The sequence below is a fragment of the Diospyros lotus genome, chromosome 5 (genome assembly GCF_014633365.1).
Source record: "Diospyros lotus cultivar Yz01 chromosome 5, ASM1463336v1, whole genome shotgun sequence".
Lineage (NCBI taxonomy): Eukaryota > Viridiplantae > Streptophyta > Magnoliopsida > Ericales > Ebenaceae > Diospyros > Diospyros lotus.
This window is the reverse complement of record NC_068342.1, coordinates 17,528,071-17,555,267: the sequence shown is the minus strand read 5'-3', so window position 1 is coordinate 17,555,267 and position 27,197 is coordinate 17,528,071. Positions and strand designations below refer to the sequence as shown.

The window sequence follows — 27,197 nt, the reverse complement described above, 5'->3', positions numbered from 1 at the left end:
ATCATTATAGCCAAATCCAGTGTTATTCATCAAAGTTTGAAGACAATTGTAGAATCTCTTCCAAGTATCCATTTTTGAAGTGATATGCGGCACAGCTTTTTGGTATGTATCGGAAAAAATAGCCTTTAGCCTAACTTGTAGTTCATCTAAGTAACCATCTCTCAACTAGTTATCCTGCTTAAACCTAGGATCTTGACTTAACTTCTTTAACAATTCCACCAGAGTTCGTTCTTCATTTATCATCCACTACCTCCTAAACCTAATGCCTTCTCCACCATCATTAGTATGAAAGTACCTCTAGATTTTCTTATATTTTTTTCTTTAGATTTGTTTCAGTTATCTATGTTTTTCATCTCTGATTAAAGCAATAATTAAAGAAACGCTTATAAATTTTATGATTAAAAAATACAAAAAGATAGAAACAAATAAATTATATTATAAATAAGTCAAAAATTCAAATGTGACAAACATAAAATTATAAGAATAACAATGAGTTTTTTTAGTACATACATAATTTAATTCTACACTTCACAAATAACAAAACTTACACAAAAAATTCAATTCTATAGTTCATTACAAAACACTCCACATTTACATGGTATACATAAAAAAAAATTGTTCAATTATGCATGTCACACAATACATAATTCATTAAACAATAGAAAAATTACTAAATTTTGCCTAGTTGTGTACTCATTCCACATTTATTTTGCTTTATGCAACCGCTGTCCACTTTACAGTTGGTTTAACAACATTTATACTATCATCAATGTTAGCATTCCAGTTATTGTAGTTATCCTCTACATATTTTTATCAACTAATATTCACATCTCCTTAAAAATGAAATTTTATAAAATATAACAAGCAACAATAATTTTGTTCATTGTTTCGGTAGAGTAGTAAGATCCATAGCGGCATAGCCTAATATTTTTTAACTAGTCTTTAAACTACCGAAAGCTCTTTCAACTACACTGCATACTTAAAAGTGTCTCCAATTGAAGTACTCTTCATGATTTGAAAAAGAATGATATCCACTTTCGAAGGTTCCTAAGTAATATCAGTGGCACTTAAATGGTGACAAAAAATTAGGTCCATTTGTGTAGCCAAAATCAACTAAATAATATTTTCCTATAAATGTTAAAAAATTAATTAATTAGTTAAATATCTAATAACTTACAAGATTTAAAAATAAATTTTTACGTAATTTACTAATTGGAACTTTGAAACCATTAGATTTTGTTATTGCATCTCTCAAATTAAATCTCTAATAAGATTTCTTACCTTACAGGAAGTAGGTTTATCTAAACTAAGTTTTGATATTTTTGTAATAACTGCAACAATACTTTTTATAGATCTAAACAACCAACATATTACAATTATCAACCATAACAACCTCTCAAGATCACCAATAATGGCCCAAGAGTCCTCATCCCATTCAATATCGAACTCCTCAATATTCATATTACCCATTATGACTAGAAACGAAAAAAAAAAAAAAAGAACAAAGAGTAAATAAGAACTTGGCAAATGATTTTTCTTAAACAATTAAATACTAAAAAAAAGATCGCATACTAAAAAAGAGATCGCATTGTGGATTGGGAATGCTACATAAATTAATGGATTGGGAATGCTACATAAATTAATTGATACTGACTAAAAAAGAGATTATTCTTAAACAATGATTATTTTCAACACAAATGATTATTCTTAAACAATCAAATACTAAAAAAGAGATCGCATTGTGGATTGGGAATGCTACATAAATTGATTGATATTGACTAATTTTTAGACTTTCATCCTAAACACCTCATAAAATATAAGATTTAAATTTTGTTAAATAGATCTCTATATGATGTGGCACCAACTAAAATTACTAGAATACCCCTACGCGCTAATAGTCTCACCTGCCACGTGGATCACCTGAGAGACCGACACGTGGCCAGTCAACATTCCAGAGCGGAGCCCAAGAAATCCGGGTCGAATCGCAAGACCCGTTCCAACTTGACCGAGACCCTCGGGAGTTGTGCCCGCTCATCTCGGATACCCCAAAACGGGTTTGCCTATAAAGGACAAGGACTCTCGCCAGGTATACCCAAGCTCTACAGCTCTCTCATTTACTTCTACTTGCATTTACTCTACTGATTTGAGCGTCGGAGTCCACCCCGGGGGATCCTAGCCCCGGCCTTCCATTGTCTTGCAGGTTCTACACCCGAGATCCGACATCACCAAGTCCGAGGTACCATTCCCGAGGTCCAGTCACAGAGGTGGCACGTGGTGGTCGGTCCCAAATACCATCATCATTTGGCGCCCACCGTGGGGCCAACGTCTAAACACTAGCCTCTTCATTCCCTACCTCACGCTTCGGACTTCAACTCCTCACCTCGGACCTCGGTCTTTCCACGAGTGTCAAACGACTTTCACTCCTTGTCATAACTAACTACATGGCTCCCCGAAGAGACGTGACTCGTAGCCAGGTCAGAGCCAATCTAGAAGCCCCGCAGCAAGGGGAGAATCCACCACCTCCAGCTAATCCAATGCCGGAGGACCGACTCACCAGGCTGAAAAACCAGGTCCAACAGCTAACTGAGTTGTTGACTGGTTATCTACACCAGACTGAACATCATCGTTCGCATGTGCCCTCTCAGCGGGCGGAGCATCAGTCACCTCCTCCTGCTCGGGAGTCTCGTCAATCCCACTAGACGGGCCAGGAAATCCTCTCCTCTGAGGCGGCAGGATCCACTTCTGCCCCCTCACGAGAAAGAGGAATTTTGCAGGAGAGGCAATTGTGTTTCCTAGAGAAGCAAGTCCAAGAACTCAAGAAGGGAAAGGAAGAGTTGCTCCACCTCGGCTCTAACCAACCCTTGAGTAAGGGCATCATGGCGGAGGTTCCACCAGAAAGGTTTCGTATCCCCTCAATCAAGCTCTATGACGGAAGCACAGATCCCTATGATCACGTCGAGCTTTTCTCCTCTCACATGCTGGTGCAATCGGGGTCGGACGCGATGTGGTGCCGGGCATTTTCGGCTACTTTGGGAGGACATGCCCGGACCTGGTACTCCTGTCTTCTCCATCATTCCATCAACCGCTAGGAAGAGCTGAAGACCTGTTTCTTAGCCCACTACGCTCCTTTGAAGCGCCACCGAAAGTCTTCCATGGCTCTAGTAAACATCAAGCAAAACCAGGGTGAATCCCTAAGGGATTTCGTGGCGAGGTTCAACGAGGAGGCATTGAGTATCGACGAGTTCGACCAGCGGATCGCAATGGTGGCTCTTCAGAATGGCTTGAGAGCTGGGCCATTTGCTCAGTCCTTGGCAAAGACTCCACCTCGTACTTTCACAGAGGCCTTGGCCCGGGCTAATAAGTACATTAATGCTGAAGAGATGATGAAAGTGAAGCGGGCGGAACAACCTGAAAGGAAGGAAAGAGAAAATGAGAAGAAAAAGCCAATGGTGGAGCAGAAGACGGACTATCGCCTCTCCCGAGCTCTAGATCGCCTGGGTTTCGGGGGTGCACGTGAAAGCCCGATGAGTTATACTCCTCTCAACGCCAGTCGAGCCGAGATTCTACTAGCATTGGAGGATAAGGATTATTTGCGGCGTCCTCCACCGCTGAGGTCTCCACCCAACACTCGAAGCAAAATGAAGTATTGCCGATTCCACCGCGACCATAGTCATGTTACAGAGGACTGCATCCAGTTAAAAGAAGAGATTCAAGAGCTTATCAACCGGGGTTACCTTTGAGATTTCGTTGGCCAAGAAGGCGTGAGTTTGGGTAGAGTTGAGTCCAAGTCGGATAATAGGAGAAGGTCTCCTACACGGGATCGCTTCCGAGAGCGAAGTTGGACACCGTCCCGAAGAGAAGGAAAACAGCCCGCTGGGGATGGATGAGCTCCGGAACCTGTTGCAAATTCGGAAAGCTGCGTGTAATCAGCGCATTGCTAGGTACTATAACCGATGAGTCCACGCTAGGAGTTTCATGCCTTGAGATCTTATATTGTGACGGTTCAACGTGAGTCATCCTCGAGACGTGAATAAACTAACTCCGAATTAGGATGGATCGTACCGGGTGGTAGAATCCTTAAGTCCAAGAGGCATATCAACTAAAAGACATGGAAGGCAAGTCTTTGAAGCATACCTGGAATGTCCAAAACTTAAGGAAGTTTTTTCAATGAGGAAGGGAATTCCTCGAACCTCTTTGTACTCTTTTTTACGACTAATGGCAAGACTTCGAATTCTCTCCATCTAACAGCAATCTCACAAAGGCCAACACTTCGCCAAAGAAAAATCCAAGGGTCACGAGCCCTAGGCTGTCCCCAAAGGTGGACTAATGGCCACGGAAGAACTCTAGCCTAACACCCTCCTCCGTGAAGGAGTGGCTAAAATCCAAAGGTCACGAGCCCTAGGCCGTCCCCAAAGGTGGACTAATGGCCACGGAAGAACTCTAGCCTAACACCCTCCTCTGTGAGGGAGTGGCTAAAATTCAAGGGTCACAAGCCCTAAGCCGTCCCCAAAGGTGGACTAATGGCCACGAAAGAACTCTAGCCTAACACCCTCCTCCGTGAGAGAGTGGCTAAAATCCAAGGGTCACGAGCCCTAGGCCGTCCCCAAAGGTGGACTAAGGGCCAATGGAAAACTCTAGCCTAACACCCTCCTCCGTGAGGGAGTGGCTAAAATTCAAGGGTCACGAGCCCTAGGCCGTCCCCAAAGGTGGACTAATGGCCACGGAAGAACTCTAGCCTAACACCCTCCTCCGTGAGGGAGTGGCTAAAATCCAAGGGTCACGAGCCCTAAGCCGTCCCTAAAGGTGGACTAATGGCCACGGAAGAACTATAGCCTAACACTCTCATTCGTGAGGGAGTGATTAAAATCCAAGGGTCACGAGCCCTAGGCCGTCCCCAAATATGGACTAATGGCCATGGAAGAACTCTAGCCTAACACCCTCCTCCGTGAGGGAGTGGCTAAAATTCAAGGGTCACGAGTCCTAGGCCGTCCCCAAAGGTGGACTAAGGGCCAAGGAAAAATTCTAGCCTAACACCCTCCTCCGTGAGGGAATGGCTAAAATCCAAGGGTCATGAGCCCTAGGCCGTCCCTAAAGGTGGACTAATGGCCACGAAAGAACTCTAGCCTAACACCCTCCTCCGTGAGGAAGTGGCTAAAATCCAAGGGTCACGAGCCCTAGACCGTCCCCAAATGTGGACTAAGGGCCAATGGAAAACTCTAGCCCAACACCTTCCTCCGCGAGGGAGTGGCTAAAATCCAAGGGTCACGAGCCCTAAGCCGTCCACAAGCCAAAGATGGACTAATGGCTAAGGAAAAATTCAGAGCCCAACACCCTCCTCCGCGAGGGAGTGGCTAAAATCCAAGGGTCACGAGCCCTAGGCCGTCCCCAAAGGTGGACTAATGGCCACGGAAGAAACTCAACACCCTCTTCTACATGGGAGTGACTGAAATCCAAGGGTCAAGGGACCAAGGGATCCCAGCTTGACAAGAGGATATCTCAGCTTGATCAGCCAAACCAAGGAATCCCACTAGAGGATATCCCAGCCTGACCAAGAAAGGGAAGACAGAGGTCAAGGAAGGAAAACCACAGCTGGACACAAGCCAAAGGAAACTCAACAGACGCGACTTAGCTTGGACAATCTCGAGCTACGCCTGCAATAAAGAAAGGCCAAAAAAACGAGTCAGTCAAATTAAGTCTTATTTTAAAGCCTATGTTGTTATTAATAATAATAATAATAATAATAATAATAATAATAATAAAAATGGGCAGGCCCAAAGGAACGGAGGTCGGCCATGGCCGACCTCCCAGCTCCCATATATATATATATTATATATAAATATATATTATATATAGTAAAAAAAATACAGAAAGAAGAAGCTGGAGGGGGGGTCAGCCATGGCCGATGTGGCCAGGGCCGGGGGGTTCGGCCTTGGCCGACCTCGGCCAGGCCGAGCCAAGCGCTCGGCCGTAGCCGAGGAGCTCGGCCTCGCCGAGATCTGGCGAGGCCGAGCATGGCCGAGGCGGCCTGGCCAAGTCGACCTCGGCCAGGCAGAGGTGCCTAGCCGAGGGAAAGTTTAATTTAAAAAAAAAACAAATAAAAACAAAAAGGGAGCATAATGCAAAAAAATAAACAAATAACAAGTAAGGAAAAATAAAAGCAAATGAGAATGGGAAAGACTAACTTCAAGAAGTTGAATGCTTGTCTTAAAATAATAATTGTGGGGTGGGGCCTTAGGGCTTATATAGAGAGGACCCGAGGGGAAAAAAAAAAATTCAAAAGGACAATGTTTCCCTCCAACGAATTTTTCCCTCTAACCAAGGATCTCCTATAATCTCAAGGTAGTAAATGAGGTTTTTAAGCACTAATCTCAAGTTTAAAAACACTCTTGTGCGTCTTGGAAAAAATCAACAGTCAAGTGACCTACTCCTCGACCCAGCATGATTTTCAGCTTAGCTCAAGGAGTGGGGGGCAAGTGATGTGGCACCAACTAAAATTACTAGAATACCCCTACGCGCTAATAGTCTCACCTGCCACGTGGATCACCTAAGAGACTGACACGTGGCCAGTCAACATTCCAGAGCGAAGCCCAAGAAATCCGGGTCGAACCGCAAGACCCGTACTAACTTGACCGGGACCCTCGGGAGTTGTGCCCGCTCATCTCGGATACCCCAAAACGGGTTTACCTATAAAAGACAAGGACTCTCGCCAGGTATACCCAAGCTCTACAGTTCTCTCATTTACTTCTACTTGCATTTACTCTACTGATTTGAGCGTTGAAATCCACCCCGGGGGATCCTAGCCCCGGCCCTCCATTGTCTTGCAGGTTCTACACCTGAGGTCCGACATCACCAAGTCTGAGGTACCATTCCCGAGGTCCAGTCACAGAGATGGCACATGATGGTCGATCCCAAATACCATCATCACTATACTTTCTCATATTGGCCCTCTTACATTATTAATGGTATTAAATAAATTAATTGTAACTTTTAAGCCTATTCCAAAACACTTCTTAAATCTTATTTGTTTTTTCAAATTAATACTTAAAACTTTTTTAAAATGACCATGACATCAGTTTCATAAAAAATAGAATAAATTGAACTAATTTAAGTCAAAATTATCCCTATTCTTCATTTAATTTAATTTAATTAGCTTTCTTTCTTATGAAAAATATATTTTATCCATTTCAAAAAAAAAATTAAGGATTAATTTGGCAAATAATAAAGTTTACAAAGTACGTTTAATGTCTAGAAAATATACAATCAATTTACTTGACAATATTAATAATAAAGAGGGTATCATAGCTAATTCAAAAAAAGTTCAAAAATTTATTCAACAAAATGTAAATGTCAATGAAAATTAAGATATACCATCAATATATCATTTTTTATATAATAATGTACAAGTTTTAACTTTTACCTCAAAAATTAATTTTCCTGATGCTTATCAAAATATGTAGTATAAATGTTCAGTATACACAAGAATTAAAAAAAGAAATCATTTTTGTACGTGTCAGTGTCACTCAGCTCAATTATTTTTCACCAAGTGGCTATTAAACATATTAATTCACATGACTTGCGGATCAGAGTCACACATTTCCCTCGTTATTGAAAGGTTGCATCACACAGACCGGAATAATGTTTCAAATGCCTAAACTGGAATCAATCCCTCACCAATAAATGAGCCCTTGTCGAATTGGTCAACACCAAAACCAAGACTAAAACTAAAAACCATGAAAGGAAATGAATAGGAACTGCAAGAGGCATCAAAACAAAGGCTTCTTTCCACTTAGCATTCCCATCAAATGATCAAAAACTTGACCTCCAGCATCTCTCAGCCCAGAATGCATGTATTCATTGGTTATCCACAGTCTAATCCCAGCTATCTGAGAAGCTGTATCCATGGCCACCTTGAAGTTTACGTACATATCCTCATAATATACAGCCGCTGCAACCGGTACCTGCCAGCACGTTGCACGAAAAAAAGTCATTAGTCACCCGAACAAAAGCCTGCAAGTTTAACTTAACGACCCTAACTAGCAACGGCACTCCATCCTGCTTTAGACCAACTGTAACCTTTGTTCTGTCTTAACCTTAGTAGATAGGAGGGTAGTTCTTTTTTTTTTTTTTTTTTTTTATTACGTCCCGCCCCTAAAGCTACACTGAGGAGGTAAATCGAGGGATGTGCCCAAATGATCAGGGTAGTAGGCCTAAGCACCACTAATATCACTCCTAAGGTCCTCCCCTAGAAAGAAGCATTCTACTTCCCCCAAGAATCGAACCCACACTAAGAACCTATAAACAAGCTTTTCAGCTTACCCCTTTACCACTTGACTATGCCCTGGAGCGATAGGAAGGTAGTTCTTGCTGATATTGTAGATGTCCCAAAGACAAATATGGAACCATTGCAGCTTCAATGATCATACCACTATGCTATAGATTTTGAGAAAATCAAAAACTCAAGATGATCCAATCCTTGTGAATGTTTGGATCGAAGGAAAATTTAGGTTTAAGAATAGAGAAGAAACAAAATTTAGGTTTAAGAACAGAGAAGAAACAAGGAGAAATGAGAAGATGATGATTATGATGAAAGAGGAATTCTGATATTGCTGTAAAATCACTATTCTCAATATCAAATGAAGAATACAAGACTCACGGCTTCTATAGTGCAGCTAACAAACTTGTATTAAACTTACAAGTTTTAACTAACTAATCATGCCTTGACTAACTAAACCAAACTAATACAAGTTGAGAGATGTTACAAACACAAGCTAAACACAAAACTGAGTGTCTAGCTAGAAAGTAGTTATATTAGCCTTTACAATCCTAAGTCTCTGGTTGTTCCACAAATAGCAGAAAAGCTATAGTATTAAAACCAACTTCCACCCCTAGGAGAAGACAAAAAAGTGAGTCCCGTGAGACTCGAGCAAATTGGAATATTTTGGGTAAATTTCACAAACTACCTCTGAGGTTTGTTTAAATTCCAGACTATTGTTTTCAAAGATGGCACCTTCCGTCAAGATTAATTACCGCGTAACACATGCCCCTTGCCATCAAATAACAATGGTTAATTTTTTTGAAATTCCCAAAATCCCCTTTCTTCTCTACTCACTTTCTCTTTGTTCAAAAATTAAAAATAACAATTAAAGAAAAACTAAAGTACCCAACTGAATCTGGAACCCATCGGCATGGGTTCCGATCGAAGAACCCAAACATGAACTGGGTTATGAACCCAAATAGCGCCTGGGTTCAAAAGTGTGTGTGTATAAAGAAAGACAGATATAGATATATATATATATATATAGAGAGAGAGAGAGAGAGAAAGAGAAAGAGAAAGAGAGAGAGAGAGAGACATAGACCAACGATTGGGTTAGTGGGAGAGAGACCAGCGGCGATGGGTTGACATAGTTGAAGATAGAAAGACCTCATTAGCGGTGTGTATGTGTGTGTATAAAGAGAGAAAGTGTGCGATAAGGAAGATACCCCATCGCAGTGTGCGCACAATGGGGTTTCGTCTCCATCATGCGGAAGACTAATCACCAATGATCGGCAATGGGTAACCCTTCGCTAGCCATCGGCGACATGGCAGAATGGACAAAGAAAGACAGGAAAAACATAAAGAAAAAAGTGAAGAAATGCGCCGGGGGGGAGGGGGGGGGGGACACACACACACAGAAACATATATATATATATAGAGAGAGAGAGAGAGAGTGAGAGAGAGAGAGAGAGAGAGAGAGAAATATCTTAAATGCAGGGATAAAATGGTCATTTTATTTGGTTTGTTAACCTCGAGAGGTTAGTGTTATTTTTTAAAACAGGGGGGTAGTCAGTGCAATTTAAGCAAACCTCAAGGATAGTCTATGAAATTTAACGTTTTGCAATAGAAGCACATTGCAATAGGTTGATGATTCAACCACATAAAGCTAAAACACAAAGACAGCATACCTTATTATTGTTTAGTGAAGTGATGTCATAAAGTGGAGGCCAATCCTCCTCCTCCGCCAATAAATGAGCGGCATCTTTCAAATGGCGCAAAGCACTAATCTCCTCAAACATCCATGGGAATATCATCTGCAAAGAAACCAAAAGGGCCATAATCCATCTCTAATCAGATACTCAACGTGCAAGGAATATCTTCAAAGGCATAAATGCCTCAAATTTATCAGAGGCCATGCTTCTCCAATTCAGTAAAAAATCAGTTCATATTCAATGGCAAGACCATGTGGAATGCATATGTGTTTTTTGCATGCCCTTAAATTGGAATGCTCAAACTATGAAGTTATACCCTTCAAAGTAACAAAATGAGAAAATATCAATCAGCTTCAGAAACCAATCAACACAGCTCAGAAATAACATGTTCAACACCAAAATTTTAGAGATATTTTACATGTCAGTTCAAGGAGTATATTTCTTGTGAAATATCCTAAGTGTGGAAGGTAGAAATAACATATTTCAAGAAGATAGTCTCCAATTTCCACATTATCCATCAGAACATGTTATGCATAAAGCATTACGTTCTTTTTTTTCTCCATTCCAAAAGAGATGCACTAGTTACTTTGTTAGCATCAACCCAAGGTGAAAGCATCGCAAGAGCTTGCTGGTCAAGTGTCTCAACTCTAATTCCAATGACAAGAAGAGAGTAAAAGTTCAACAGTTAATGCCACTCAATAGTTTGAACACTATCTTTACCCTTTAACAACCAAATCCAACATTTTTTAAAACAATTAAATAAAAATACAAAGAATAACGTACAAAAATATAATACAGCTGGAAAAATATATGATAATATGATGTCAAGAGAAATAAAACAAACTATTACCATTATAAAGCATCACCACCATTATAAGGTGATGTGCACCGGTATGATGAGAAAACAGATCTCCTAACTTACTAAAAAATAAAATAAGTGAACAAAAGATGATCATTGCTATCAAATCTTGGCGGGAAGAAAAAAAGGGACTCTTTTTATGCTAGTATCATTAAAAAGTCACTGGTGAACATAAAGGAAGAAATAACCAAAGAAATCAAAGCCTACATTACACCTCAGCAGGAAATTGAACAAAGGTGGGGGAGTAAACGGAGTAGATACCATAATAATATGGAAATGACACTGGAAAACAGTACAGTGAGAAATCTGTTATTTCACCAATGGATCATTTTCACATTTCCACATGTTGAAGGAAGAACTTTGACCATGAAATCATTGACCTATCAAATAAACTGGACAAGCCAGATTCAAAAATACTGCTTTATTATTTGGCCAGATACCATTCACTATCCTACCTCTCCAGTGAAAAGTACAGGGTGGCCATCCTTTACAGCTTTAATTGCATCAAATTTGCTCTCATTTTCAGCCCTTATTCTGTCAGCAGACCATTGTGAAGAAGCACCCTTCATGTTGAAAGTAGATAAAGAATTAGAATGTTCATATAAAGACAAGTAATCATATGTATAAATCACACAAGCATGCTCAAAAATGTGTACAGTAACCACACACTTATTGCTAGAAGAGAAACAAAATATATTACCTGACAGTATATGGCCTCATGTAGAAGGGCATAGAGTGGATTTGTATCGAAACTCAACCACTTCTCAAACTGCATATTTAGAGTGAAATCAAGTCAATAAATAGGTTCCAGATGTGCCCCAAAGCTCAAGAATTTGCAGATGTGAAGAAATCACATCTTTAGTTAAGATTTCATGATAGCATCTTCAAAATGATTTGAGTACCAGTGAACTTGTTTGTATGCACATGCACTGGAATGGGGCTGTGTGGGAGTACCTGTTGAAGGTCTCTGTCTAATCAAAACAAATCTGAACATAGATTTGACCTTGGGGTATAAGAAGTGAAGGCCATTGAATGGTCAAAGGTTCAGTATAATCTAGACATGCATAAAAGAGAGGAAAAACATTTCAAGATATATTTGGATAAAAAGTTGGTGTCGGACACGAATCCAAATGATATTTACAGCCAATACAGGAAGATGGGGGAAAAAACAAGAACAGAACCGTTACTAACAGATCAATGTCTCGGCCAAAAAAAAAGCCAGATAGGGCCAATGAACTCATACAATCTCTTCTCACCAGCAAATAGCTAACTAGGGAGGACAGCAAGCAATGCTACAAAGTACAAACGGGAGGGAGGAAGAATAAAAAGAAACATGAAATAATCACTAAAGAGAAACAAAGATGCTAATATTAAAAGCTGCAATCAATATAACAACAACCAACCAAAGCCATAAACAGGATAAGGAAGTGAGGCTTTAATGTTTGACAAGATTATGAGATTTTGAGATTCTCCCAAATTTTATATTCTCCAAAATCTTCGGAAGATGGACATATTTCAGCTATCCTTCATAATAAGATATCAGAGTATCAAACAGGTTTACGAGTTTTTGCCAAGTTAAACATCAGGTTCATTGTAAATGACAAAGTAGCTGATTTCTTACCGCATTCAAGAAGTAATAACTGATTTTCTTTTCTGCTCCTGGAGCTATTACAGGATCCCAGACCCTCTCAAACCTACAAATTTAGTTTTAGGAAAAGGAAATCAACTTTGGATCAAAAAAGTTGAACTCATTTCAGCAGTAGATGGGAGTCTATAAGAACTTACATATAATGCAAGCGCTCAAAACCAGTACTAGATCCTAAACCAGAAAGACCTAGGGTTTGGAGCCCCCTTGGAGTTAAGATGCCACCAGATGGAAGAGGTACCTGCATCAAACACGCACCTATAGATGTATGTACATATATATAGAGATATATGTATGTATATATATAGACAGACAGACAGATAGATAGATAGATAGATAGATAGATAGATATAGAGAGAGAGAGATCTGAAACATATCACCTAATTGGAACCAAGACAAGCTTTGCAAAATTTGCTTACCCCGCCTCCTTCAGAATCTGCCAAGTGGTTTACAACTTCACGTACTATTTCAATATCCTGAGGAAACCTCTTGTAATACTTTTCATTCTGGTGAATAATCCGCGGAAAGCATGCTCTATACACAGCATCTGCTGTACAATTGCTTCCAACTGGAGGGATTCCACCAGTCAGAAGTACTTGTTTGAGGCCTTGTGGTGCAAAACTCAAATAAGTAACAGCACAAAAGCCACCATAGCTCTACAGAATAAAAAGAATAAACATAATTATTATGACCAGTCAGCCAAAGCAAATAGGCTACAAAAAGAATCTATTACTCAGGTTGGGGACATAGGCCAAGTCGTCAAACCCAGCATTATTTACCATAACAGTAAACAAATGGCCATACCCATGTTTTTGTACCACAATGTCACATGTCAAGGGTAACTATTGTAATTTTGGTTTTTATTTTTTGTAAGGGCTATTTGTCTTGTAGCTAGAGATAGTTAGAATCTAGGGTGTATTGCACATGGGTGCATGGCGTGGCTGTGAGGCTATATATTAAGCCACAGCTATAGGAATGAGGCATGCTGAGTAATGAATTGAATATATATGTTATCTCTCTCTCTCTCTGCTATCTTCTCTCCCTTTCTCTCAAATATTCTTCATCTTCTTGTTGTTTCTCTCCCTCCCATCTGATCTCCCCCTCCAAATTCTTCTCTTAATCTTCCCAGTTCCCTTTCATACCCTAGCCCAACTCTAAGGGTATGACAATTGGTATCAAAACCATAGATCCCAGGTACTGACCCAGACCAGAAGGCAAATCCAATCGGTGCTTGGCAGTGTGCTGCTCACTTTGATTGGAAGATGATTCCGACCCAGATCGGGAAGGCCAACAGGACTTAAGCAGTCAAGGAGGAAGACAATTTCGACCGACGCTCCGTGGGGTGTTGCCCGCTTTGATTGAAGGAAATTCCAACCCATACTGGTGAAGCCTCTGTTGTTTTTTGTTTCCCAATGAAGCCCAAGGCTATGAAGAATATTCGGGTTTATCTTCATAGGCTTCGGCCCGGGATTGAAGTACCGTCCAAATATACCATCCATTGGGAGCCCATTAAAAAGTCGGGCCATAAGCCCTTAATTAAGTCTTTGGAGGAGAAATGGGCTGAGCCCATTTGCTCAAGGCTTAAGGAAGCCCAAGCCAAATGGCCCCTCAACCGTGCCCTAACACCGTCATATATAAGGCCCCTTTTCTGCCTTCTTTACCCTCATTTGACGGTCGAACTCTCTCTCTCCTTCTCTCTTTGCTCTCCCAATATTTTCCTTTTGATAACCGATCTTCGTGAGCTGGTTCTTCCCTTTTCTGCCAGATCTCCTTCTCATGGCAGTTGGTCTTCCTTTCCTTTGGAAGCCCTTGGTCGATCGGTGAGTAGCCTTTATTTATTTGGTTTGACAGATCCTTTAGAGGAAAGCTTTTTTGTACTGCTCTTCGCCCCATATCTTTGTGATCGTTCTTGTTCCTTGGTGGATCTTGCTGCGAACGCAACCTGAGTGGTTTTGGGGAGAAGTTTTGGTGTTCTGCCCGAGAGGGTTTTGGGCTCCGATTTGCGGGGTTTCGTGGCTTGTTTCTTGTGTGCTTTCGTGAGGCTTGGTGTCCCTATTTTTTGGAGTTACCTGGGTGGTACACACTAGACAGATCCAGATCTGAGCCTTGACGAGATCTTTTACAGGGAGTTTTCTTGTTTACTCTTCTGTGATCTTGTTAGTTTTGATATATGTTTTGGTTTTACATATATTTTGCTCTAACCCTTCTGTTTTGGTAAGTTCTCTTCCACAACAGTCTCCAACTAGCATGCGATTGTGTGCTGCAGTTTTGATCAAAAAGCGGTTCCAACCCCGACGGTGAGGCAAACCTGACCTAGCAACCTGAGTAAGCGGATAGAGCAGAGGGAATGAGGATGAAGCAATTCAAGACACCATTGGAAATGTTGAAGTAAGGAATCTGACAGCACCAAGAGCAACTGGATGACAAGATGGACCTGATGGACGTCGACCTACGACAGACCCAGGAGGAGTTGGGTCGGACAAGAGCAGAAGGTGCGGCCACGCGAGAGGAAGTCACCAACCTCCAAGCGAACGTACCAGACCTTAAGGTCGCTGGAATCGGGCAGCAACCAAGCACCGTGTTGAACTTGTTCTCATGGTTGCCGAATGCTAGCCTTCTAGGGGACTTCCCTCCGAGGCTGAACACAGCCCCAATATTAACGGGAGCAAGGGGCAGACCATCGGTCACCAACTTGGTGGGCATGGAGGAACAGCCGGAAAATTTCCAACAAGGACCCCCTACAAACCTGAACCATATGCCAATGCCGAAGATGGGAATTTCAGCATTTGAGGGAAGTAAGCCACGTTGGTGGGTCCAACATTGTGAGTGATTCTTCCATCATTACTGGGTGGAAGACGGCCAGAGGGTGAATTTGGCTGCCGCTTACTTGAATGACGTAGCGAACTTGTGGTTCCAAGGCTAGAGCAACAAAAGGATTGTTCCAATTTGGGAAGAGTTTGTTGTAGATTTTTGTGTCCAATTTGGGGAGAGAACCATGACCTACGTAGTGGAGGAATTTAAAAAGCGAAGGCAGGTCAAGTCGGTAGAAGAGTATCAAACCAGGTTTGAGGAGCTTAAATCATTAGTGGTCATCTCTTGTCCGACCATGAATGAAGCATATTTTGAGTTTAGTTTCGTAAGTGGGTTGAATGACAAATTAAGACCAATTGTGAAGATGATGCAGCTGGTAACAATGCAGCAGGCAGCGGAGAAGGCAAGAATGCAAGAGCTTGCATTGGAGGCTATTTTTAAAAAGCACGGAACTATAACAGAAGGGTATCCTCGAAGTGATCAAGAGGTGGGAGAAAATGCTTGGACAGTGGCCTCAAATTGGACTTGGGGAAAATAGCATCCTAATGCAGCCAAATCTCCTATCATGGAGTCCAGGAGAAGACTCAGATTATGCCTTAAATGCGGGGACAAATTCAATCTAGGCCACTAATGCAGAAGCCAGTTGTTGCATATGGAAGGTTTAGAGGAAGACAACGAAGCAAAAGAGCCATCCAGAATTGGATAAAGGAACAATGGATCGACGATAATAAGTTTCTTGGAGACAAGAAACATTTCAAGGGGGGAAATTTGTCACATGCCAAGGGTAGCTATTGTAATTTTGATTTTGATTTTCTGTTTTTATTTTCTGTTGTGGCTATTTGTCCTATAGCTAGAGGTAGTTAGAATCTAGGGTGTACTGCACATAGGTGCATGGTGTGGCTGTGAGGCTATATATTAAGATACAGTTGTAGGAAGGAGGCATGTTAAGTAATGAATTGAATATTTTTGTTATCTCTCTCTCTATTATCTTCTCTCCCTTTCTCTTGAATATTCTTCATCTTCTTGTTGTTTCTCTCCCTCCATCTGATCTCTCCCGCCAAATTTCTCTTAATCTTCCCAATTCCCTTTCATACCCTAGCTCAACCCTGAGGGTGTGACACACAAATACTAGACACATCCCTAGAACCAATGCCACATAAACTTTAATACCTGGCCCAAAATTGACCATGTTCCAGCATCAGGAACAAGCCGCTTCCGAATGAATTCCGCGTCATTTACTATATTGTCAGCTCTAAAATGTTTTAGGTAATCAACTAAATCCTTGGCAGACTTCATCTGAGACATAGATGATGTTGTTAAAGGAGTTGACAGACCTGTTCCTCTCTGCAGAAGAAAAACACATTACTGGAACCGAAGGTAGGAGGTGCAGGCATTTCAACAAAGACTTAACCAAAAGAGAAGTAAAAAAACAAAAACTACGTAAAACAAACCCTTAAAAACAAAAGAAACACCAGCAAACAGAAACATGCCTGATCCATTAGTATAACACGATATTCTTCGCAAGCTTTACCTATCCATCCACTAGCTTCAGTTGGTCTAGGGCACTCAAAACCTGGTCCGCCTTGCAAGAATAACAGATAGGGAAGTGGAAGTTCTTCTTTACCCACTGCAACAGACAGTTCCAATCAGTCACGGGAAATTGTTCCAAGCTACAGTGATCCATAGAAGGGTTTACAGAATGCATAACAAAGGTGGAGCACTCAATGGAAATCACTTAACCATAGCTGTAAAAGCTGTCAGAGATCATAAAGAGTGATTGCAGATTTTAAGGGTTGTCAATCAAGCTATCCTTTTTGAATTATTTCCTATACATAATTAGAAGGTTAGGTGAACAGATTTGGTAGGTTCTATAAATCAATTAGAGATTGTCTCCATTAGAGGAAATTCCTAAATTGAGAGTTTCCTATGATAGATTAGCTAAGCTTCTGTATATATACAATTCTGGACAGAATGAATAAAATTATTAAGCTGTCACGAACCTGCTGTTGCTACTTTTAAATTTTTGCTTTTAGCCTAGTTAATTTTCTGTTACATTGTAATTGCTTATTTCCGTTAGAATATTTCCGCTCCAGCTAGCATTCAGTTAGGTGTCAGGCCACGTGTAAGGCCTAAGGAAAAGACAAAGGAATTTGTTAGGGAATAGGACTGAGGTAATCGGTTGTAACCGCTTGCATGGGCGAGATTCTCCCCACCGAGCGAGTATATTAACTCCTCCACTGATGGAGAGAGGATATGAATGATTAAGAACTTTTTCTCTACTACTCCCTCTCTGTTCTCATATTCTTCTCCCTCATTAGCTATTTTGTTTCTTCTTCCCCCTCTCACCTCCTCTATCCATCCTTGTATCACATTGATTCAAGGAGTCTCGTCTATCGTGACAAATTGGTATCAAAGCTCCATTCCGGGCCAGGATTGTTGCTAGCTCATGGCGGAAGGAACTTGCATGAAAAACATGGAGACCCAATTGCAATAGGTCAGCTCGTCCACGACCGAGGTCTAGAGATGAGTAGACCAGCTCGAACTGGGGAATACTCGTAACCACGAGGCGATCATGACGATCGATCAAAAGCTGGACGGAACACTAGTTCAACTGCGCGAAGAGATGGCGCAGACGAGGGAAGAACTGGGTAACTAGCTCCAGCAATTCATGTTGATGTTTACACGACAAAACCCAGTCAGTTTGGCCCCCAATTTCCCTCCCCGGGATAGAACTGAACCTCTCTTACGTCACGAGAAGGGTCGAAATAGGCCTGAAACTCCTGATATGGAGAATGATCAGGACATGGGGGAAAGAATAATGCTGGATAGGGGACGTGACGAGCAGGGACCTCGCCAACAAGCAGGTTTCCCCATGCCCCGAATGGAGATACCCGTTTTCGAAGGTGACAACCCCCGTTGGTGGGTGCGGAAGTGCGGAAGAGCGAAAGAATATTTAATTGGTATGACATACCAGTGGGACGGAGAGTTGCCTTAGCAACTACCTACTTTGATGACGTCATGGATGCATGGTACCAAGGTTGGGTTAGTGTGAGGGGTCAGCCTATGTGGGGAGAGTTCACCGAGAAGCTGTGTGAGAGATTTGGGGAACGTAGTATGACCGACGTTATTGAAGAGTTTAACAAACTCAGGCAAGTGGGTGAGATGAAAACCTACTTGAAAAGATTCGAGGAGCTGTGATCTCTAATGAGTAGTCAAGACCCGCACCTGTCCGAAGCATATTTTGTGTCTAGTTTCTTGAGTGGCCTCAGCAACAATTTAAGACCAATGGTTAAAATGATCTGACCTCGGACGGTGCAACAAGCAGTAGAGAGTGCCCGGTTGCAAGAGATAGTAGTGGAGGCATTGATGAAGAAACAGAGACAACAAACTAAAGCTATGACGGCAAGGCCCTCCTACCAAGGCGGGAGAGGAGCTGGCCGCGAGTGGTCCGGGGGCAATACTGGAATGAGGCCCCCAACGATGCCCCAACCAAGTGCGAGGCACAATGACCAGCAGCGACAGCCTGGACTGTGCTTCAGGTGCGGAGACAAGTATTTTCCAGGGCATTAATATAAACGCCAACTTCTCCTCTTGGAGGGAAATCTAGAAACACTAGAAGAAGAGGAAGGAGATAAAAGTGAAGAAGAGGAGGAGCCTGGGAATGAGAATAACAGGGAAATATCATTCCATGCCCTGAAGGGAGTGACCGACAATAAGATAATCAAGGTGGAAGGGAGAGTGAAGGACAAAGGCTTGCTGGTCTTACTAGATAGTGGGAGCACCCATAGCTTCTTGGATGGGGAAATTGCTAGAAAGCTGAAGTGCCAGCTCTCTAATACCCAGCCCCTTAGTGTGACAGTAGCGGATGGGGGCAAGATGTTGAGCAATTCGACTTGCTATGGGTTTAAGTGGGAGATGCAAGGAGAGGGGTTTGAAGTTGATCTTAGGCTGTTGCAACTGGGGGGCTGTGACATGGTGCTTGGGGTGGATTGGATGAAAGGGGTGAGCCCCATAAGTTTCGACTTCAATAGGATGGAAGTCTCCTTTGATAAAAAAAGGAAAGTGGATGACATTAAAAGGAGGAAAGGAGACTGGGGACATGCAAGCTGATAACGGGGAAGAGGCTGCATAAGGCCTTCAAAAATAACTAGAGCAAGCTGGCCCAATTATTCTCAGTGGTAGCTGCGTGCGAAGAATGGGAAAAGCAAACAATGGGGGAACTGAACGTGGTGACCTGCAGCCCACAAGGGAGAATTGACCGGGTACACTCTCAGCACCTTATTGATGAACTGCTTATTGAATTTGGGGACCTATTTGCTGAGCCTAACACCCTACCTCCTTCCCGCAACCTGGACCATTCCATCAATCTCAAGCCAAACTCAGAACCCATAAACATCAGGGCCTATAGATACTCACTAACCCAAAAATCAAAAATCGAAAAAATGGTTAGAGAAATGTTGAACCAGTCCTTCATAAAGCCCAACCATAGCCCATTCGCCTCACCGGTGCTCTTAGTTAAAAAGAAAGATGGGACTTGACGCTTTTGTGTGGATTATCTCCAATTAAACACCATAACCATAAATGACAAGTTCACAATACCCTTAATAGAAGATCTCCTTGATGAACTACACAATGCAACCATATTCTCCAAGCTGGATCTTCGATCTGGTTACCACCAGATCAAGATGAAGCCTGAAGACACCCATAAGACTGCTTTTAGAACCCATCATGGGCACTTCGAGTTCTTGGTGATGCCCTTTGGGCTCACCAATGCCCCAGCCACTTTTCAGTCTCTTATGAACCAAATTTTTGAACCATATTTGAGGAAGTTTATACTAGTCTTCTTTGATGATATTTTTGTGTATAGTCCTTCCCTTGACCAGCATTTAAAGCACCTGAAAACTACCCTAGAGGTCCTCTAATCCAATCAGTTGTTCATCAAAAGGTCTAAGTGTTCTTTCAGCCAAAGCCAAGTGGAATATTTGGGTCATCTGATCTCTGGAGAAGGGGTGAAAACAGACCCGAGGAAGATCGAAGCTATGCTCAATTGGCCCAAACCCACAACCCTTAAGGCATTAAGGGGATTCCTCAGTTTAACCGGCTATTACATGAGGTTTGTAAAAGGTTATGTGGGGAGAGGAGGCTGAGGAGGCTTTCCAAAAGCTCAAGGAAGCAATGGGAATAGTCCCCACTCTAGGGTTACCTGATTTCAACGAACCATTCACACTGGAAACTGATGCATGTGATGTAGGCATTGGTGCAGTTCTCCTGCAAAGGGGTAGACCGTTGGCATTTCTGAGCCAGGCCCTAAGCACAAGGCATTTGGGGCTAAGTATCTATGAAAATGAGTTCTTAGCAGTGCTGATGGCAATGGAGAAATGGAGGCATTATTTAGAAGGCAGCAGATTCATTATTAAAACAGATCATGAAAGTCTCAAGTTTCTACTACAGCAAAGATTACACACTCAACTGCAGAAAAAAGGATGGCTAAGCTAATGGGGCTCGATTACTCTATACAATACAGAAGGGGCAAGAAAAACGTGGTAGTTGATGCCCTACCAAGGCGCCAAGAAGAGGGCAGCACTTCAGCAATTACTGCGGTAGTGCCGGCATGGTGTCAAGAGGTGATTGATAGTTATGTTGAGGATGAGCAGATGAAGAAGACGTTAGAAGAAGTGGTGGTATCTCCAAGAAGGGCTAACGGCTACACCTTAACAGAAGGGCTATTGAGGTACAAGGGGAGGATTGTAATAGGGAATGGAGGAAACCTCAAACATAAAATATTGCAAACTCTACATGAGTCACCAGTGGGTGGGCATTCCGGCATCCAGAATACCTACCTGAGGATTAAGCAGATATTCCACTGACCTAACTTGAGGAGAGATGTCCAAAAGTTTGTGTTAGAGTGCGATACATGCAAAAGGTGCAAGCTGGAAAATATGGCCTACCCGGGCCTCCTACAACCTCTACCTATACCAGACAGAGCTTGGACTAGCGTGGCCATGGACTTTGTCAAAGGAATGCCTAAGTCAGAAGGAAAAGACAGTGTGATGGTGGTGGTGGACAGGTTTACCAAATTCGCTCAGTTTATTGGGTTAGCTCACCCCTACACGGCCAAGGAAGTGGCTCGGCTGTTCATTGACAGGGTGGTTTCCCAGTATGTAGTACCAGGAACCATTGTCTCAGATCGTGACAAGGTTTTTACCAGCCGTTTTTGGCAGGAGCTCATGGGATCCATGGGAATTCGGCTCAATATGTCAACAGCCTACCATCCACAAACGGATGGGCAGATGAAACAAGTGAATCAAGTACTAGAAACCTACTTGAGGTGCATGTGTATCATGCAGCCAAAGCACTGGCACAAGTGGCTCCCTTTAGCCCAATGGTGGTATAATTCCACATATCACTCAGCCTTAAAAATGTCTCCCTATGAAGCATTGTATGGGTTAAAACCCCAGCTGCTGCTAGCTGTGAGAGGGCCCTTTATGGAATTATCAGTGAATGACTACTTGCAACAGAGGAGGGAAGTGGTATAGCAACTAAAACACGAGTTGGCCTCTGCCAAGAACAGGATGAAACAATTCGCGGATAGGAAGAGAAGTGACCGAGAGTTTGAGGTGGGCGAGCAAGTATACTTGCGATTAAGGTACCAGCATTTGAAGTCCATCAGCCAGCAGCCCGTCACTAAATTAAGCCCTAAGTACTTTGGCCTGTTCACCATCACAGAAAAGATAGGCAAAGTGGCCTATAAACTCCAGCTACTGGAAGGTACCCACATACACCCGATTTTTCATGTACCTCTCCTTAAGAAATCCACCGGAATCGAGCAAGTCAATTCAGCTTTGCCAGCACTACCTAAGGAGAAGGATGATCAGAAGGAGCTTGAGGCTATCATGGATAGAAGAGTGATTTACAACCAAGGGGTTCCCCTCATTCAAGTTTTGGTGAAATAAGGGCAGGAGGACACTCACGATAACACCTGGGAATATCTTCCAAGCCTACTGCAACGTTTCCCAGGAGCTGCAAGCCTCCTTAGCGTTCCTTGAGAACAAGAAACGTCTCAAGGGGGGAAAGTTGTCACGAACCTGCTGCTGCTACTTTTAAATTTTTGCTTTTAGTCTAGTTAATTTTTCGTTACATTGTAATTGCTTATTTCCGTTAGAATATTTCCACTCCAGCTAGCATTCAGTTAGGTGTCAGGCCACGTGTAAGGCCTAAGGAAAAGACAAAGGAATTTGTTAGGGAATAGGACTGAGGTAATCGGTTGTAACCGCTTTCATGGCGAGATTCTCCCCACCGAGCAAGTATATTAACTCCTCCATTGATGGAGAGAGGATATGAATGATTAAGAACTTTTTCTCCACTACTCCCTCTCTATTCTCATATTCTTCTCCCTCATTAGCTATTATGTTTCTTCTTCCCCCTCTCACCTCCTCTATCCATCCTTGTATCACACTGATTCAAGGAGTCTCTCTTGTTTATCGTGACATAAGCCTTCTCCCTAATTCCTAACATGGTATCTGAGCTTTAGGGAACTCTCCGTGGGCAACCCTTCTCCAACCTTCATTGCTAGTTATTCTCCTAACCTCCAGCCTTCATTGCTGTTCAGTTTTTCGGCCTTCATCGCCCTATCACTAGTTGCCCTAAATGTTTTAGCAGCCCGAAAGGATGTCATCCACCTTTGTCAAAGTTGTCTCTCACAGCACCGGAGAAGTACTGACAAACCCAATCTCCGGCGAACTGCAACAAATCAGTGCTGCATACCAGCTCACCAGGAAGAACTATCTAAAATGGTCACAGCTAATCAAAACCATTTTAAAGGGCAACGACAAACTCAACCATATCATCGGTACTGGTCCTGAGGAAGGAGATTCCAGTTTTGTCTCATGGGATGAGCGGAATTCGATGATTATGGCTTGGCTCCGGAGTTCTATGTCACCAAAAATAAGTGACACGTGTATGTTCCTACGGTTTACAAAAGGGTTTACAGAATGCATAACAAAGGTGGAACACTGAACACTCAATGGAAATCACTTAACCATAGCAGTAAAAACTGTCAGAGAACATAAAGAGTGATTGCAGATTTTAAGGGCTGTCAATCAAGCTATCCTTTTTGAATTATTTCCTAATACATAATTAGAAGGTTAGGTGTACTGATTTGGTAGGTTCTGTAAATCAATTAGAGATTGTCTCCATTAGAGGAAATTCCTAAATTGAGAGTTTCCTATGATAGATTAGCTAAGTTTATGTATGTATACAATTCTGGACAGAATGAATAAAATTATTAAGCCTTCTACCTAATTCCTAACAAAAGCAAGAATATCTCGTTGGAAACATCTCTAGCAGCCCACAAGAAAACAGGGTTTGAAACATGGACTTGGTGAAGAAAAGCGAAAGAGAATGTTAACTTTGTGAAAATGAGAAAAAAAAAAAAACAAATAATAAATATTAAAAGCAAACATATGTTCACTTCATTTTGCGGTCCAGATCATCAAAGTTCTAAAAAGTAAGTTAAGATCCACAGCATTGTACAATCAAGTTCCAAAACGACATGAAATGATGAGTAACAAAATAATTAGCAATTCGACAATAAGTAGCGGGGAATTATACAATTTAAGAGTTGACTTTGATCAAGGCAGTAACACTACCTCCGACCACCTCGCGGGCAAAGACGATGATCTTAGGGCAAGTCGGTGAATCAAGAGAGTAGTCGAGGGGAACAGTGAAGCGATGGTCGCGAAGCCGGAGCTCCGGCACGGGGTACCAATCCCCGGAGACGTGATCGGGGGAGGACTGGCAGGAATCAGGCTTGGCTCCGCTCATGGCGGCCAGCGTGGCGACCTTCCTAGAAGAGCAGTAAAGAAAGATGAGGGTTCGAGGAGAAGGCAACAGAGGAGTTGCGGGAGAAGTGGTAGTAGTGCGGGGAAGCGAGCGAGGAATGAGACTCGGACTCAGACTCGGCCTCGGCGGTTTGAGTCTTATAGCGGACGCCCACATTTGATTTGATTTGATTTGATTTGATTTGAGACAGTCGGGGTCCTGTCCTGTGATTCTGTGAATGGGATAAGTTACACGGTCGGTGTCTATCTGTTAAATACTTAACGTGAATATATATATATATATATATGGGGAGCGTATAAATAAAATATTTAAAATACTCATTGAATATTAATATGGTAGCGTGACCTTGCCTATATTTTATTTTAATATAATATTATATGTGTTATTTTTTAATTATTATTATAATGAATATATTTATAAAAATTCAAATCAAATATATTTTCATAAAAGTGAGACCTAATTTAGTTATATCGACAAATTGAGACGGTATTTTTTTTATTATTTTTAAGATACGAAACAATTTAAAATATTACAATAGTTTCTTTTTATTTTTTTGTTTGAATTAATATTATATTTATTTATTATCAAATTATTGTAAAATTATTTAAACTATAAATATTTATATTATAGGTAACCATTATCTTATATTTAATGAGGATTATACAAAATATTCTAATAGTATTAATATGAATACAAAGATAATAATAGAAATACAAGTACGAGAATAGATAAAAAAATCCCTTGCTCATATTCTTCGCGATGCCATACTATTGACAAATGTTAAAAAATTATGAATTAATTAGTAATTATTTTAAAGATATTATCTCAAAGTAAAAACTTGAATTACATGATAATTATTTTAAAAATATTTTAAATTTTAAAGAATATTTATTTAGCTTTAAATATCATTGTCACGTGAAAATTTTAAAATATAAAATTTGGTAATTTTTTATTTTTTTAATTTTAAAAAATATTTATTTAGCTTTAAACATCATTATCGTATGAAAATTTGAAAAAATAAAATAAAACAATTAGTTGTTAATTATTCTAAAAATATTATCTCAAACATTTTTATTTGTTAATTGAGAAATACAAATGTTAACATATATCTTTAAATAAAAAATTGTTGACATTTGCTATTATTTATTCTGTTTGTTGACCAATTTTAAAAAGTATTAAATTTTAAATCTAATTTAGATATATTTTAGCATGTTTGATAATTTGATACAAGTTTAGAATGTGATAGAGTCACAACTCAAGATCAAAAGTCCAAACTCAAGAAAATGAAGATCTAAATTGGCGAAGAAGATTGTCGTAAAAGAACTTAAGAGAACTTCTCAACTAAATGGTCTCCCACATACTCTCATAGAGCAATCATGTTGAGTGAGAGAATAAAAATTTAGGAGGATTAGAAATCTCCTAGGGACCTCTTCTTGTGGAGTGTTTCAAATGAAGAAGTGCAATCAAATAACTCTAAAAATCTCTTCAATAATTTCACAAGAGATACAACTTATCTATAAAAATTTAAATTATAATGGATATCAAAATAATATGAATATTTATCACAAACCGTCTTACTCCTTTATAAATAGGTAAATTCTCCCTTCAAAAAGAGATACGTCTTTAATATTAATTAAAAAACTCTATAATAATACTCTACGATCTCAAATATATAATTTTAAGTATCAAAATATTTACACATAAGATGCTCTACACCTTTTGATATATTTTTACCTTGTAGAATTATGAAGATTTTGTCGACGTTCAGAATTAGTCGACGAAGATTTATTAACCCGCACTTGTATGATAGATCCAAGAGATGGGTAATGAGGTATCCGGTTTGATTCGTCGAGTCGACCGCCCGTCCCTGCAAGGTACTCCGAAGCTCAAGTTAGTAAGCAAGTAAGCGAAAATCTTGGATATTTTTAGGTTAGTCGTAAAGAGTACATACCGTGGCCCTTAAGAGGGCTGGTTGATATATATATCAGCAAAAAGCTTCCTTGCCTGCTCCGTACGTGTAGAGGTGATGGGATGGAATAGCCGGCGGGGGTGTCCCTGCCGCGATGAGGCGTCGACAAGACCCTCATTAATGAGGATGAGATCTTTTATTAATGCGGATGGGATCTCTCATTAATGAAAATAAGATCTGATGGGGATGTTTGGAAATCCAGTTGCGACTGTAATAATGTTGTTGCCAGAAGACCAAAATGGAACTGGCATAGGCCGATGAGATAGGGCGAGAGAATGGGCCCAATCAAAGCGGCACTTAGCTTACCGGTATGCCGCAACACGTGTCTCTTTTGTGATGCGAGCTTACGAGCTAAGCCGACGAGCTATAAAAGTTGCTAGGAACTCGCCCAGAGTGTAGCTGGGGGCTATTTGAATATGCCAAAGAGTTAGAGATGCTACCGGGAGCTTACTTGCCCCCGATGTTTGACCCCGAGCTTCATCACTATCCGAGCTCAATTTGATCTATTGGGCCTCGGACGTTTGGGTCAAATCATCATGTTAAGTCCGACCCACACAGAGTGAAGCGAGAAATACCCATAACAGATTTAAAGATGAATTTTATGACTATAAATTTTGAAAAACTGTAAAATATCAAAAACATCTAGCTATGAATTAAAAATAACTGTAAATTAAGTATTTTTTATATCAATATATTTATAATAATATAAAATGTGAAAGGCTATAATTTTTTGAATGCACAAATCCCTATTGGCTTAATGCCATTCTTTTTAATTTAAGAACATGCCATATCATTGTCGTGCAAGTAAGATCCCAGCCCATGAGAAATTTGGACAATATCAGGGTGCATTTCATTAAGTATGTAATTTGTATAGAAATAAAATATTTTTTAGATAATTAAATTATTTATAATTAAATTTAAAAAAATATTAATTAAAGGTGTTTAACTGACTTAATTTTTTACTTAAAAATTATTATACCTTTTTAATTTTTAATGCTTGATTGTTATTATTTTTCATAAAAATAATGATATACACACACATATAATCAATAATTAAATATACAGATCAATAATTAACTACATAAAATAGTCAAATATATGCATAT

General features: G+C 40.8%; 1 protein-coding gene across 2 annotated transcripts; it reads right to left on the bottom strand.

The window, feature by feature from the left end:
- Positions 1–7,482: 7,482 nt before the first annotated feature.
- Positions 7,483–24,344, bottom strand: LOC127802566 (uncharacterized). 2 transcript variants are annotated; one of them, XM_052338435.1, is made up of 10 exons: positions 23,930–24,344; positions 16,813–16,908; positions 16,452–16,625; positions 12,890–13,126; positions 12,611–12,711; positions 12,447–12,519; positions 11,526–11,594; positions 11,281–11,388; positions 9,943–10,068; positions 7,483–7,958 (listed from the first exon to the last, which is right to left on the bottom strand). In XM_052338435.1, the coding sequence occupies exons 3-10, from the start codon at positions 16,584–16,586 to the stop codon at positions 7,764–7,766; spliced, it is 1,044 nt and encodes a 347-aa protein (XP_052194395.1). In that variant the 5' UTR covers positions 16,587–16,625; positions 16,813–16,908; positions 23,930–24,344; the 3' UTR covers positions 7,483–7,763. The 2 variants fall into 2 exon arrangements, with proteins under 2 accessions (XP_052194395.1, XP_052194394.1); XM_052338434.1 differs by having other exon boundaries at positions 16,452–16,621; positions 16,768–16,908; positions 23,930–24,343.
- Between the last annotated feature and the right edge of the window lie 2,853 nt (positions 24,345–27,197).